The 14,466-nt window shown below is 35.5% G+C and overlaps 1 protein-coding gene across 1 annotated transcript; it reads left to right on the plus strand.

Annotated features, from left to right (window-relative positions):
• Window positions 1–6,304: 6,304 nt before the first annotated feature.
• On the plus strand, window positions 6,305–14,135 carry LOC125833201 (plastidial pyruvate kinase 2). Its single transcript, XM_049512346.1, has 12 exons — window positions 6,305–6,744; window positions 7,248–7,535; window positions 9,236–9,401; window positions 10,481–10,615; window positions 10,738–10,848; window positions 10,960–11,048; window positions 11,728–11,790; window positions 11,926–12,101; window positions 12,484–12,586; window positions 12,688–12,836; window positions 13,239–13,347; window positions 13,684–14,135. Exons 1-12 carry the CDS (start codon window positions 6,505–6,507, stop codon window positions 13,789–13,791), a joined length of 1,737 nt encoding a protein of 578 aa, XP_049368303.1. The 5' UTR covers window positions 6,305–6,504; the 3' UTR covers window positions 13,792–14,135.
• The last annotated feature ends 331 nt before the right edge of the window (window positions 14,136–14,466 follow it).

Here is a 14,466-nt window from a genome sequence, read left to right on the forward strand (position 1 = left end):
GTCAGTCTCCGAGGGACATCGAAGACTTGGAACTACATCGATAGACAAAACATTTTCCTTCCTCGCTACTATCTCGAGAGAAACAATCAATTGGGATGACGTCATTGGTTCTTTTCTTCTCTTTCCCTCTCGGGAGCTTCCTTTCGGAGTCGACGTGCTTCCTTATTCGCGAGAATTTCCTCCCTCAGGTGATGTCTACTCACTAAACACTCTTCTTGTCGTTTCAACCTTTCCTCATATCTAATTTGTCCTGAAGTCTTTCTTTAGCCTGATCAGATAATGGTGCTCTACTTTGGACATAGGATTGATATCACCCAATTCTTCATTTACTAACGTAGAACTCATGCTACGTCGGATTTGATGTTTCAAAGAAGCAGGTGGTTGTTAACCACTGAACTCTAGTTGATGTTTACATATGTAACTTAACTTATTCTATTTATATTAGAGACTTTGACTATGTCGTCATCTATGTGTTATCGAGAATGAGTCTTTTGTCCTCTGGCATCGGGCATTCATGTGCTTTTCAAAAAAATAATTTGTGTTTGACAAATTTATTTGAAAAATGCTTTTGATAAGCAATTTGTGTTTGACTTATTTTTAAAAAAAAGTACTTTTGAGAATCAAATTACGAAAAAGGGCAAGTATCAATGTTAATTAATTAAAATGTACATATTCAAATTTTCAATCAATATTATACATAGATAAATATTGTTGAAAAATATTGAAAAGATGAATCTTTTTGCTATTCGTTACATGTTTTTTTGGATTCAATATTAACAATTATCCTTTTTTTGTTATAATACTCTAAAGTTTTAAGAAATTCAAGTTAAAACAAATAATATGTAGATTAAGAAAATAATTTTTATTTGTATTTTTTTGGGAGGGTCTAAATCTTTAATTATTACTTTTTTTTCTTTTTTTTTTAATCATGCAAAAATATTGTTGTTACTTTTATTTATAATTCTGTAAAATAATATATACAATATAAAGTATAAATAATAATATAAAAACATAAAAAAAAAAAAAAATTATCGTATAAAAATAATAATAAAATTTTTTGGATGAAAATTAACCAAACTTATGAGTTATGAGATAGGTTAATTTAATAAGCGATATATTGATAAATATGTATATATGTAAAAATATATTTTAGTCTTAAAAAAATAATTTTTTGCTTCTGATTCTTTTAAAAGCAGTTTTAAGAATTTGCCAAATACTTATTTATTCAAAAAAAAAATTTTTTTCTAAATTTTTTTTCTTTTTACCTCCGACAACAATACTAAACAGACTCCAAGCATGGTTTCACATTAAGGCGACTTTTCAGTTTTCATAACTCATAAAAGGAGACTCCAGTCCGCATGGAATAGAGGGGATAAAAAGAAAATAGTCTAAAAACCTATGCTATTCTTCTCTTTTTAGGGTTTTTTTATTAAGGAAACCATGAAACTTCCTTTTTTACTTTTTATAATCCTTCTTTTGCTTAAAAATCATTTCCTGAAAAAAAAAATACCACTTTAAAAGGTTTAGTCTAGAGGGAAAAGAGTTAATAGATCTTTATTTTTGTTTAATTATATTTTTTGAAAGTAATAATATCAATCACATAGGGCATACATAATAAATTTGAAGTTTAAATTTCATTGATTGGTGTTATAACTATTAAAATATCAATCACATTAATGGGTCTTGGTTATGAATAAGGTTAGGAACAAATTTATACAATATTTTATTTATTTATAATTTTTAAAGGGCGTGCAAAATGATAAATATGATAAGTAACTATTCTATTCGTTTTAATTTGTTTGTCTTAATTTTATTTTTTATTTATTTATAAAAAATACTTTTTTTGACAACATTTTAATTTCAACTTCCAAAAATATCATTTTTAAGATCACAAAATTAAAGACATTGTGATATATGCTATTTTTCTTTAGTGTTGGGAAAAAGCAGGTGTAATGCGAAAGCTAACAAAGCAAACCTCGAAAGACCATGAGTAAGAAGACAAACGAGAAACACACCAAAAGAGACAGATTTAACGTGGTTCTGTCAATCGACCTACGTCCACAAAAGAGATGAGCAATCCACTATAAATATGATAGTACAAAATATAGAGAAAAACAACCTCAACCAATTCACTCGGAATACAAGGAGGTACACAAAATTCTCCTCCATAACCACAACTCTCAAAACCCTAGGACTACATTGTGAATGCTGATAAAGTTAAAAGGAACATGCCTATATTTATATTCCTAAAACCTTTCCTACAAGAAAAGGACTACTCAAAATATTAAAATGTTTTTCTAAAAGGAAAACCTATTTATGGTAAGAAATCAGGGCAAATAACCCCAACAAATCTCCCCCTTGGCCTGAATTTCTAACAAAATAAATTTGTCCACCTTTTTCACATAATCTTTAAGATCTTACATCTCTTCTTCATAATCTCCTCCATCAAATCTACGTCTCGACACAGAGAACCTCTCTGAAACAGTTTCTCCAACAAAATCTTCATTACTGTCAAAAAGGTTGCGACTAGAACTACACCCGCCAAGATAAACACCCATCTCTAACATGGTTCCATCATTGAACCATGACTATGATACCACTTTGTTATGACTGAAATAAACAGGTGTAAAGCGGAAGATAGCAAAGTAAACCTCGAAAGACCATGAGTAAGAAGACAAACGAGAAATATACAAAGACACAAAAATTTAACGTGGTTCGGTCAATCGACCTACGTCCACAAAGGAGATGAGCAATCCACTATATAAACATGAGAGTACAAAATATAGAGAGAAATAGCCTCAACCAATTCACTCGGAATACATGGGAGGTTCACACAAGTGATAATGTATCAAGCTTGTGACCCACAAATTCTCCCCCTAACCAAAACTCCCAAAGCCCTTAAGACTACATTGTGAATGCTGATTAAGTTAGAAAGAACAAACCTCTATTTATAGAGTCCTAAACCTTTTTCCTACAAGAAAAGGACTAGCCAATCCAAAACATTTTCCTAAAAGAAAAACCTATTTATGATAAGAAATTCAGGGCAAATAAAACCCAACAAATCTCTAGTGGATCTTCTACAAGAGGTTTCTGGAGCATCCAAATTTGTCATCTCAGCATTAGTTGGTTGATGATCAAGCACAACATCACCAATAGGAACATCTATAGGTTCTACACCCTGATCATTCAAAGAACACAACATCACGACTTCTAATGAGCTTCTTATCAATTGGATCATAAAAGCGATATCCAAACTCATCTTGACCATAACCAATGAAGATGCACTACTTAATTTTTACATCCAATTTCGACCTCTCATCTTTTGGAACATGCACGCAAGCTTTACAACCAAACACTTTCAAATGATCATAAGAAACATCCTTACCAAACCAAACTCGATTTGGAACATCACCATCCAAAGCAACAACAAGAGACAAATTGATAACATAAGCAACAGTGTTAAGTGCTTCAACCCAAAATGAATTTGGAAGTTTAGCCTCTGAAAACACGCATCTAACTCTCTCAACTAAAGTTCTATTCATCCTTTCTGCCAGGCCATTTAATTGAGGAGTCTTCTGATGACGAATTCCTTGCGATTTGCAGTAGTTATCAAAGAGACCAATATACTCACCACCATTATCAGTGCGAATACATTTCAATTTCTTTCCCGTTTGTCTCTCAGATAAGGCTTGAAACTCCTTAAATACATCAAGTGCTAGATCTTTGGATTTTAAAGAATATACCCAAATCTTACGAGAATGATCATCAATGAAAGTTGCAAAGTAAAGCGCACCACTTTTTGACTTCACTTTAAAAGGACCACACAAATCAGAGTGTACTAGCTCCAGTAGCTCAGACTTTCTTGAAATAGGATGACTGTGAAAAGAAACTCTTTTCTGTTTCCCAGCTAAGCAATGAACACATCTTTTTACCTTTGCTTGTTTCACACCAGCAATCAAATTCTTCTTAGCCAAACAGGTAATCCCCCTCTCGCTCATATGACTAAGCCTCTTGTGCCACAATTCTGATAAAGTCTCACTTTCCACCAAATTTATAGAGTCTCCAAGAATCGATCCTTGTGTCACGTATAAATTTGAATGCTTTCTTCCTCGAGCTACAATCAATGAGCCTTTGGTCAACTTTCATTGTCCATTGAACAAGTCATTATGATAGCCATCATCATCTAGTTGTCCTACAGAGATCAAATTCAAGGGAATGTCTGGAGCATGCTTGACAATCTGAAGGACTAACGTTGAACCGGTGTTGGTTTTCAAACAAACCGTGCCAACACCAAACACCTTAACCTCACCAGCATTACCCATATTTAACACCTCAGAGTTAACAGAAGTATAAGATGCAAATAAGTTTTTTCTTGGTGTGACATGTGATGTAGCTCCAGAATCTACTATCCAACTTGTATCTTGAGATACAATATTGATGACGTCTTTATCACAAGCAAAAAGAAGGTCATCTTGAACAACAACAACAACAACATTGTTTCCATTATTTTCTTCCTTCTTCCCTTCTTTAAGATCTTGCTTCAATTGTTTGCAAAATCTTCTAATATGTCATTTTTTTCCACAATGATGGCATATAATATTTGGATTCCTGAATCTTGACTTGCTTCTACTTTTACCTCTACTTTTCGGATCTCTTGTTTTATCTCTCCCTCGATCTTCTGTGTACAAAACATCTGAATGTGAGGATGTGCCTTGAGATTTTCTTCTAACTTCTTCATTAAACACACCACTTTTTGCATATTCCATAGTCACCTTACCACCAGGAGCAGAATTTGTTAAAGAGACACGAAGAGTTTCCCAAGAATTCGGTAGAGTATTAAGAAGCCAAAGTCCTTGTATTTCATCATCAAAATTAACACTCATTCCTGATAGCTGATCAAGAACACCTTGAAAATCATTTATGTGATCAAGAATATGATTGCCTTCCTTGTATTTAAAGGTCATCAATTGCTTTAGCAAGAACAACTTGTTATTGCCAGTTTTTGAAGCATAAAACGTCTCCAACTTTTCCTACAATGTTCTAGCATGTGTCTCATTCACAATATGGTTGCGAACATTATCTTCAACCCATTGTCTTATATATCCACATACTTGGTGGTGCTCGAAATCCCAATTTTCATCGGTCACAATCTCAGGTTTATGAGCAACAAAAATGGGAAGGTGCATCTTCTTCACGAACAATAGATCTTTCATCTTGCTTTTTCATATGTTGTAGTTTCTTCCGTTTAGACATACCATCTTGCTCATATTCCTCTCCATATGGAGAACCTTGCTCTGATACCACTTGTTGTGATGAAAAAGATGAAAACGAAAATCTAAAATAAAGAACACCAAGTTTAACGTGGAAAAATTCTTCAAAACGAAGGTAACCACCACGGGATCGACAAGATCCGAATTGCTTCACTATAACAATAAGAGAGTTACAGTTATTCTTCTAATGGCTACACAACAAGTGCCAAAAGAGAACAAACAATAGCTACACCAACAAAAGATAAATAGAAAGAAACACCACCCAAACTCAGTTGCTGTTCGGGACCTAAACAGGATCTTGCTGACTTCGGAATCCGATCTCCACTGTTCAAATCAACCACCAAGATGTCAGGAACACTCAGTACAAATTTCAGCCTGATCCAACGGTTAGTTAATCGGAAAACACGACTGCAACAAAAAAACCATTTTTTCTTCTCTCTTATCTCTTGTTGAAAGCTCTCTCAAAAACTTCTCTTATGTCCTAATGTCTTTCAAAGACAATATTAATGAGCAATCTGAATTATTCTCTCAAGACCATCCTCTATTTATAGAGTTGTGCTTTTCCTTACAAAGCTAAAACCAACTCCAAATATGATTACTATTCCAATCCTTTTCCTAATAGAATTGGAAACCAAATAAAGAGAATAATTTCAATTTTTTTTCAAGTAGGATTAGGCCATGGGCCTTTGGCTGGAACATGGGCAATAGCCCAACATTTAGTACTTATAACATTACCAAGATTTTTTTTTTTAAAAAAACTATCTCAATTCAAAATAGATAAACACAAGCGAATAATATGAAACAAATTCAATACAGTATTTTTTATTTTGTAAATTGACATTTTTAACGCTGAAAAAAAAAAGATTGAAGTTCGAAGTTTAAATTCAAGAGCACGTGCTGTAACAGAAACAAGGACACGCCAGACAAAAAAACGACGTCGATTTAATCCAATTTTGTTGGCAAAATCTCTAAACGATAGTGCTTTTAGATAAAGACTCAAGTTTTGTTTATTTCTTTCCTAAAACCCAACAGTACCGTAACACAGTTGAACAAACTTCCAGCTTCGATATTCACGAGGCAAAGGCCCCTCTCTCTCTCTTTGTCATCTCCGCCAACCATAGCGGCGATTTCTTCAAAGTCCCAACACTCTCAGCTTTCGCCTCTTATTACTCTCTCGCTCCTCATTTCCTCACACAATTTTCTCGCTCTATAATTCTCCGTCCATTTCCGGAAAATGGCTCAAGTGGTGGCTACTCGTTCGATTCAATCTTCATTCTCCTGCCCTAGCCATGGATCTCTGCAGAGTCAAGTTGAGAAGCTTAAGCCTCCAAGCTTTGCCTCAAAAGTGCTAGGAAGAAATGAACGGAGCTATAGTTGTAGAGCTATTCGTGTTAATATGCCGCAGATCATTGCTAGGAGATCTACGCGGGCCGAGCCTCAAGTTCTCCCTGTTTCTCCTGAAGATGTTCCAAAGGTCCTTCACTTTTCTGTTTCCTGCAAATTATTTATTTTGTTTTTATCCTTTCTGAGTCCTGCTATGCTTACTGTGCTTCTGTACATCTAGAAATGTAAGTTGTAGCCAATCTCAACTCTATTTGTGAACTGCCACTTCAAAATTGAGCCTTTGTTTGAGCTATGTGAATTTGTAAAATATTACTACTCTTTTCAATTTGTTTGTATGGTTTTGAGTTTTGACTTGGCATGGATTTTTAAAACGTATGAAATTTTTTGAATCTTGTGTCATAAACTAAAGATATGTAGAATGCATCAAAATGTCGTTCAGATTTAAACATTACATGTGGAAAGTTAGAATTAAAGAGTTGCGAAAAAAATAAATGTACATTTTTTTGAAATGGACTAAAAAGGAATGTAAGATAAATAAATTGAAGCAGAGTGTGTTATAAATTCACATTTATGGATTTTTTTTGACTCTATATCCAAATGAAGGCTTATTGATAGTGGTTGTTAATGTTACAGAGTGAGGAGCAAGAGAAGTATCTTCAGGCAATTCAGCAACTTGGTGACACTTCAGTGGGCATGTGGTCAAAACCTACAGTAAGACGTAAGACCAAGATAGTATGCACAATTGGTCCCTCTACTAACACAAGAGAAATGATATGGAAGCTAGCTGAAGCTGGAATGAATGTTGCTCGGATGAATATGTCTCATGGAGACCATGCATCCCACCAGAAAGTCATTGATTTGGTTAAGGAGTATAATGCACAGTCTAAGGACAATGTCATCGCCATCATGCTTGACACCAAGGTAAAATTTTCTTCATTTTTATGTGGGCACTAGTTTGGTGGTAGCAAAGAGGAAATTGTTTTTTATAAAGTAAACAGTTATCCACCAGATTTGATTCTAACATCATGTAGCCAAAGAGTTGATTTATGACCACAATTGAGGTATTTGTTCAAAATTGAATTGACTTTATTCCTATTAAACAACACGGGGATTTGTGTGAATGACAGTCACTACGTTGGTTAGAAAATCTAGATTGATTGAACTTTGAAGCTAGGTTGAAATGGGCAATTTGTTAAAATGAGAATTAGTTTATTTTTTTATCGAACTATTTTGTGTATTATGTTTTCTTCTACAAAGCTGTTAAATAACAGTAATTGGAGTGTAGCATTTTTTACCAGTTGGGGTTGTTCATGATTCATTTTGAATTGTTTTTTCATGGACCCAACTATGTCTGTGTGCCAAGTCTATAAACCAAATCAATAAGCATAAATCAGCTTTGTTGGGTACAGTGTATTTAGGCACTCTTTTTCTTTGATGATTTTGCGTTTGTTCCTGTCACACCTGCGTTGAATGTTTAAAATCAAAGCTATCATTTCTGAAGCTAACCACATCCACAACTATGACGGGAAATAAAGGGCTCCAAAAGACTTCAGTCTGAGAAGAAATGTTTCACATCTCTGCTTGTCTCGTGCATAAGAAAGAAACAACAGTGAAGACTGCAGTTAGGATCAATTGAATCATTAACAAAAATGACAGCTCTGCTAAAACTCACCTTAGATTTAAATGCCAAATATACACTGGGAGAAAAAGATAGTTGCATCCTTCTTACATGTCTCAAGGGTCATTTACAGGAGCCATGTTGAATTAAAGAGGGGCCAGCTATCCAGTTTAACCCTGCATATTTAACTCTAAAGTATCATGAAGAAGTGATATTCATTTAGTAAAAGTAGTTGAAAACTGCATAAGAATGAGAAGGGCAAAATATTGCCTCATAATTTTACAACATTCACACACATGCGGTATATATGTTATCGGTTGATTTGGTTTAGGCTCTCATTTTTACCTTACATTAAAAACCAAATCAAACTATGAATTATCTTTTCCTTTTTTAAAATTTAAAACCAAACCGGATCAAACTACATTTTTTTGTTAGTTTAATTCATTCTTTGGTCCTATTTGGTTTTCCAGTTTATTTTGAGCACCTCCAGTTTTACTGTATTCATCCCTTTCAACGTAGGACTAGGAAGATAGCAAACATTGTCCCCTTCAACTTATATACAACTTCGGATAATTACTATGTCACTGTTAATTAATTGTTTGATCATTGCAAATTAGTGAAATTGCTCTCATGTAATATGTATCATCAAAGATAACTTTCACCTCTCATTATCACCTGATTACTATTTAGCTAGATGTGATCTTTCTTTCTGGTCAATTCTCATTTTGTAGCCTCTTATTGCTTTCAAGTTGGGACTAGAAGAAAGAAAATATTGTTCCCTTTCAGGCTTCAACTCATATACAACTTCAGATAATTCCTGTATCACTGTTAATCAATTGTTTGTTCATTGCTTATTAGTGAAATTGCTCTTACGTGATATGTATCATCAATGATAACTTCCTCCTCTCATTATCACCTGATAATTATTTAGCTGGATGTGATCCTTCTTTTGGTCAAGTTTAATTTTTAGCCTCTTATTGCTTTGTTGTTTTGGTGCTAACAGGGTCCTGAGGTTAGAAGTGGTGACTTGCCCCAGCCAATCATGTTGAAACCTGGACAGGAATTCACTTTCACAATTCAGAGAGGGGTTGGCACAGCTGACTGTGTCAGTGTCAACTATGATGACTTTGTAAATGATGTTGAAGTAGGAGACATGCTTCTCGTTGATGGTACGTTAAGTGGTTTCTTTTCTGTCCTTTAACTAGTTTTGTCTGATAACATCTTATATCGATTTGTCATTGGAAGGCATTGAAATTGACTTCTTGAACTTCCTCTTTTTGACTCGGCATGAAATATCGTAGACCTGTCAGTACGGAAAAAATTCCCCTGCAGGTTATGTTGTTGCCATTTCATTCTTATTCTCACCACTTGGATTGCGATATCTTATGCTTGTACATCTCCATGAATCAGAGGGGTGCAGGGCGTGAGGGACACAAATTGTGTTTCATAAGACCAAACATTAACTAAATAGTAAAATCAAAGCCTCTCTATAATCAAATATTGCCTTAAAGGTCCAGAGATTGAGTCAGCATATGGCGATATGAGGCCTAGCCGGTGACTGCCCTTGGAGAATTCTTTGCTGTGACATTATTATGTGAAGCAATGAACTTTATCTCATCAAGAGGCAGCCATCTCATTTTCCCAAAACCAGAAAAAAAGAGATAGCCACCTCATTTCACAAAACCAGAAAAAAGAGAGACAGCCATCTCATTTTCACAAAACCAGAAGAAAGAGAGGCATCCTTCTCACCTAGTTGTAGTCCAGTTTTTTTTGTTTTGCTGTTGCTCTTAAAAAGATTTGCACTATTTTAGCTGATTCCTTTTGTTGTCCAATGTAGGGGAATGCCTTTTCTTGTATTTTTGTGCTCATGAGACATTTCCTAATTGATTTGAAACTATTAGACATTTATCATTCTGGATCTTTGGATGGCCTGTCTTTGCTGATAATATTCAGTTGCTAGTGTCATGGCCCATCTCCCTCTTGCACATGCAATAGACATCTTGTATAAGTGTCTGTACTGACATGCTCAAAAACATTAAACCATTGAGAAACCTAAATACTACAAGTTAGACACCACATTTTGAGCTTTATTGGTGGGTGATAGTACTTTGAGGGGAAGGTAATATACCATATAACAGTCATGCCTAAAGTAATACTTTGTTGTTCCACTTGTGTGTATTTTTCTTGGTAGATATACCTGAAACTTTTGCAGAGTTCAGCTAAATGTAATTTCTTTTTCCTGCTATAGGTGGCATGATGTCTTTACAGGTGAAATCCAAGACAGAAGAATCTGTGAAGTGTGAAGTTATTGATGGAGGGGAGCTTAAGTCGAGGAGACATCTAAATGTTCGAGGCAAAAGTGCCACACTTCCCTCTATTACTGGTCAGACTACTTCCTTTTTTTTCCTATAAATTCAGGTCTTATCTGCATGTGAAAGCATGAGACAGTCGCTCTGTCAGAAGAATGCTTGCCTTGCTGATACAGTAATCCACATTGTGCAACAGAAAAGGACTGGGATGATATCAAGTTCGGAGTAGACAATAACATTGACTTTTATGCTGTTTCCTTCGTCAAAGATGCAGCAGTGGTCCATGAACTGAAGAATTATTTGAAGAGTAATTCCACTGGGTCCATTTCCTTTTAGTGAGCACTGAAAGTGCTAATGAGTGCTTATCCTGTTTTGTTTCAACACTTTTTGACTAGCCATTTTCTTTTTTATATGACAGGTTGTGGTGCAGATATTCATGTTATTGTGAAAATTGAGAGTGCAGACTCCATCCCGAATTTGCATTCAATAATTACTGCATCAGATGGGGTATTTCTCTAGGCCTTTATTTTGCTGGTTCAGCCTCTCTATCTCTACGAGGTAGGGGTAAGGTCTGCGTACACTCTACCCTCCCCACTCCACACTTGTGGGACTACACTGGGTATGTTGTTGTATTGTTTAGTAAAGATTCAGTGTCTGGCAGATCAAATATATTGCTGGTAGTATTTTCTTTCTTCTTGATTGCTGAATTGGCATACACTGTTTAAACAACATTTGGAAATCACAGACTGTACTTGAATAATTAAGAGCTTATTCTTCCTTTTCTCTCTATTAAAGATTAGAGGATTTTAAGAGTTAAATCCCACAAGATCAATCAAACAACTACCCCCAATCCCAAACCAGTTGGGGTCGGCTATATCTTCTATATCTATTCTTCTCAAATCAGGCTCTATGCAAAGGGTACTTCAGTTTCATACTTATGCTTGATGTTTACCTGCAGCAACACTCATCCCACCTATGTTTTGCTCACAGCCACAAGAGACTATATCGAAATGTGTTTTACCATTTCCTAGACTTTAGTGGAGTTCCTACTCCTATGGAAACCTTTATCACTTTTTGTGGACTTACTACTTGCATGTTTGTCCTGGATCGTAGTTTGAGTTTTCTATGTTTTTCCTTGACAGACATCTAATAACCCAAATTAATGGTTTTTAACTGTTCTACTCAGGCGATGGTTGCAAGAGGAGATCTTGGGGCAGAGCTGCCCATCGAGGAGGTTCCTTTGTTGCAGGTAAAGGTCGACAATACTGTAGTTGTAGATTTTACTGCAAGGATGCAAAACTGGATGCAATTTCTTACCATTTCATAAGAGATCTTGACCATGTATTTTCTATTTCTCCTTTGATGGAAATATCTTGATATGCAGGAAGAAATCATCAATATTTGCCGAAGTATGGGAAAAGCTGTCATCGTTGCCACCAACATGCTGGAAAGCATGATTGTCCATCCCACCCCAACTCGAGCAGAAGTATCAGATATTGCGATTGCTGTTAGAGAGGGTGCTGATGCTGTTATGCTTTCTGGAGAAACAGCTCACGGAAAGTAAGTTACTACTCAAGGCGCTTTTAGTATTATCTCTTTAAACTGAGGGCCTTACATAGAATTTGGGTTTGTGTTGAAGTGTGTACTGTGTAGTAAGTTTTCCTGCAGTACCCACTCCCATGTCACTCTTGTTCGACACGAGTAATTCATGCGAATGAGAGATCCATGTAACATAGCTTAGGGTCACTTTTTGGGAGATCTTGGTTTTGGAACCAATTAACTGTGTCTAGGTTCTTCTTGAGTGATAAGTGTTTCTGCTGGTATCCTATTTTATGAATCTAATAGCTTTGGGGCACCAAAGTTCAGAAGTGAAGATTTTCTTACAATAAGTTGTCTTATAACCTATCCGCATCTCTCACAATTTGGATTCATTTGGTTACAGGTTTCCCTTGAAAGCTGTCAAAGTTATGCATACCGTGTCACTACGGACTGAGGCTACTATTATTGGTGGTGAAACCCCTGCAAATCTAGGCCAAGCCTTCAAGGTTTTTAGTCTCATCTGTAGATTACATATTTACCTCATCTTTTTCTTGAAATAAATTGTCTGAAGGAGCTAATACTTGCCATAACTTTCTATGTTTTGCAGAACCATATGAGCGAGATGTTCGCTTTCCATGCGACCATGATGTCCAACACTCTTGGAACCTCAATTGTTGTCTTCACTAGAACTGGTTTCATGGCAATCTTATTGAGCCATTATCGTCCTTCTGGCACTATATTTGCTTTTACGAATGAGTGAGTATTTACTCTATTGGTCTAACTTTGATGTCAATGTTTGAAGACAAATTCTTCAGCTGAACTGGTTTCATTAATACCATTAAAGTGAACCATTTATTGTCCTGGCGCTGTTATTACTTTTACAGTTGAATGAACACACCACACACACTATTGGTTGCACCTTATTATCAGTAATTGATATGTAGAAGATGAATGTGTTAAATGCATTTTAAAGACACCTAGGGAAATGTAGATAGTGTTCTCTTGATGATAAAAAGTTCCTTTTTTATAAGCAACTTGAGATTTCTTAGTTGCTGCCTTTGGGTATGTTTATGTTTTGAGGGAAATCTGAGAAGAACATTGTGAATGATTTCTATCAAGTAGGTGAATTTTAATCATTTATTTATGTTTGGGCTGCAGTAAGAAAGTTCAACAGAGACTGGCTTCGTACCAAGGTGTATGCCCAATATATATGGAGTTCTTAGATTGTGCAGAGGAGACTTTCACTAGTGCATTGTCCTTATTGCAGGTGAGATTCACCTTCATCATATCATTTACAGTTATTGCTTAATAGACAGTATATGCACTGAGGAATGCTAATAACGAATGCTTGAAATTGCTCATTTCATGGTCATAGATGAACGAATGATTTGTCATATGACGTATAGCCTGCTATTATCTGCCCTTTATAATTAAAAGTGAAATCTTGATATGATAATTCAGACAATCAATTCCATAAACTAGTTATACTCCTCTCTTCATCCATGATATTCTCCTAAATGTTTATGTTGCCAGTGTTTTATTACAATAATTTTAGACGACAGTTGTGTTCCTCTTATAATCTTTACCCTTTATCAATCTACAGAAGCAAGGGATGGTTAAGGAAGGGGAGCAAGTAGCTCTTGTTCAGAGTGGCAGCCAGCCAATCTGGCGGCTCCAATCCACTCACAATATCCAGGTCAGGAAAGTTTAGACAGATGAAAAACCTGGAACCAGCTTAAGATCCACTCCTTTGTAGTTGGGAGTTATTATTAGTGTTGACGCTTCAGCCATCAAATAGGAATAGATCTCAGTCGGCAGTGTTACCGAGAGTTTTTCTTGCAGGATTGCTAGGGTGTTATATTTATTGTTATCTGCTTCGTGCTTCTGTATGTTTTGGCCTAGGACACCATATTATGTTCTTCTCTTAGACATCAAATCAATGAAGCCGGCACTTGAATGTGGTTGTTGTATGAGGAGTGAATCGTTGTTCTTCCGTAACAAATGTAATGAAGAAGAATCTAAGTTGAGTACTATATTTATTTGGCTAAATGGTTTGGTGGACCCTTGTACTTGTACTCGTTTGTATTGTGAACCCTTCTACTTATCCCTTTGTCATCTGAACCCCCGAATTCATTTAAAACTCAACATGTTGAACCCTTTCAACTCATCGTGACTCTCAATCGCGCTGATGTCACATTTCATGTAAGATAAATTTTGCCTAATCATTTTTTATTTTTTATAATAATTTCTTTTTGGACAATTATTAAATAAAAGGTAAATTAATAAATTTTAAATTGATTATTTAAGAAAAAATTGGGACTCCACGCCTCCACTCTGGTTGCAACCGTGTAACATCCAAAATCCACCGGCGAATGTCGCAACCGTG

Source organism: Solanum verrucosum, unplaced genomic scaffold (genome assembly GCF_900185275.1).
Source record: "Solanum verrucosum unplaced genomic scaffold, falcon-dt-bn FXZP01000100.1, whole genome shotgun sequence".
Taxonomy (NCBI): Eukaryota; Viridiplantae; Streptophyta; class Magnoliopsida; order Solanales; family Solanaceae; genus Solanum; species Solanum verrucosum.

What these genes read in the sequence shown, in the direction of transcription:
- LOC125833201 (XM_049512346.1), top strand. Translation starts at nt 6,505, where the DNA reads ATGGCTCAAGTGGTGGCTACTCGTTCGATTCAATCTTCATTCTCCTGC. An exon ending in AGACATGCTTCTCGTTGATG is followed by an intron (nt 9,402 to 10,480) that starts GTACGTTAAGTG and finishes TTCCTGCTATAG; the next exon opens with GTGGCATGATGTCTTTACAG. An exon ending in TAATTACTGCATCAGATGGG is followed by an intron (nt 11,049 to 11,727) that starts GTATTTCTCTAG and finishes TGTTCTACTCAG; the next exon opens with GCGATGGTTGCAAGAGGAGA.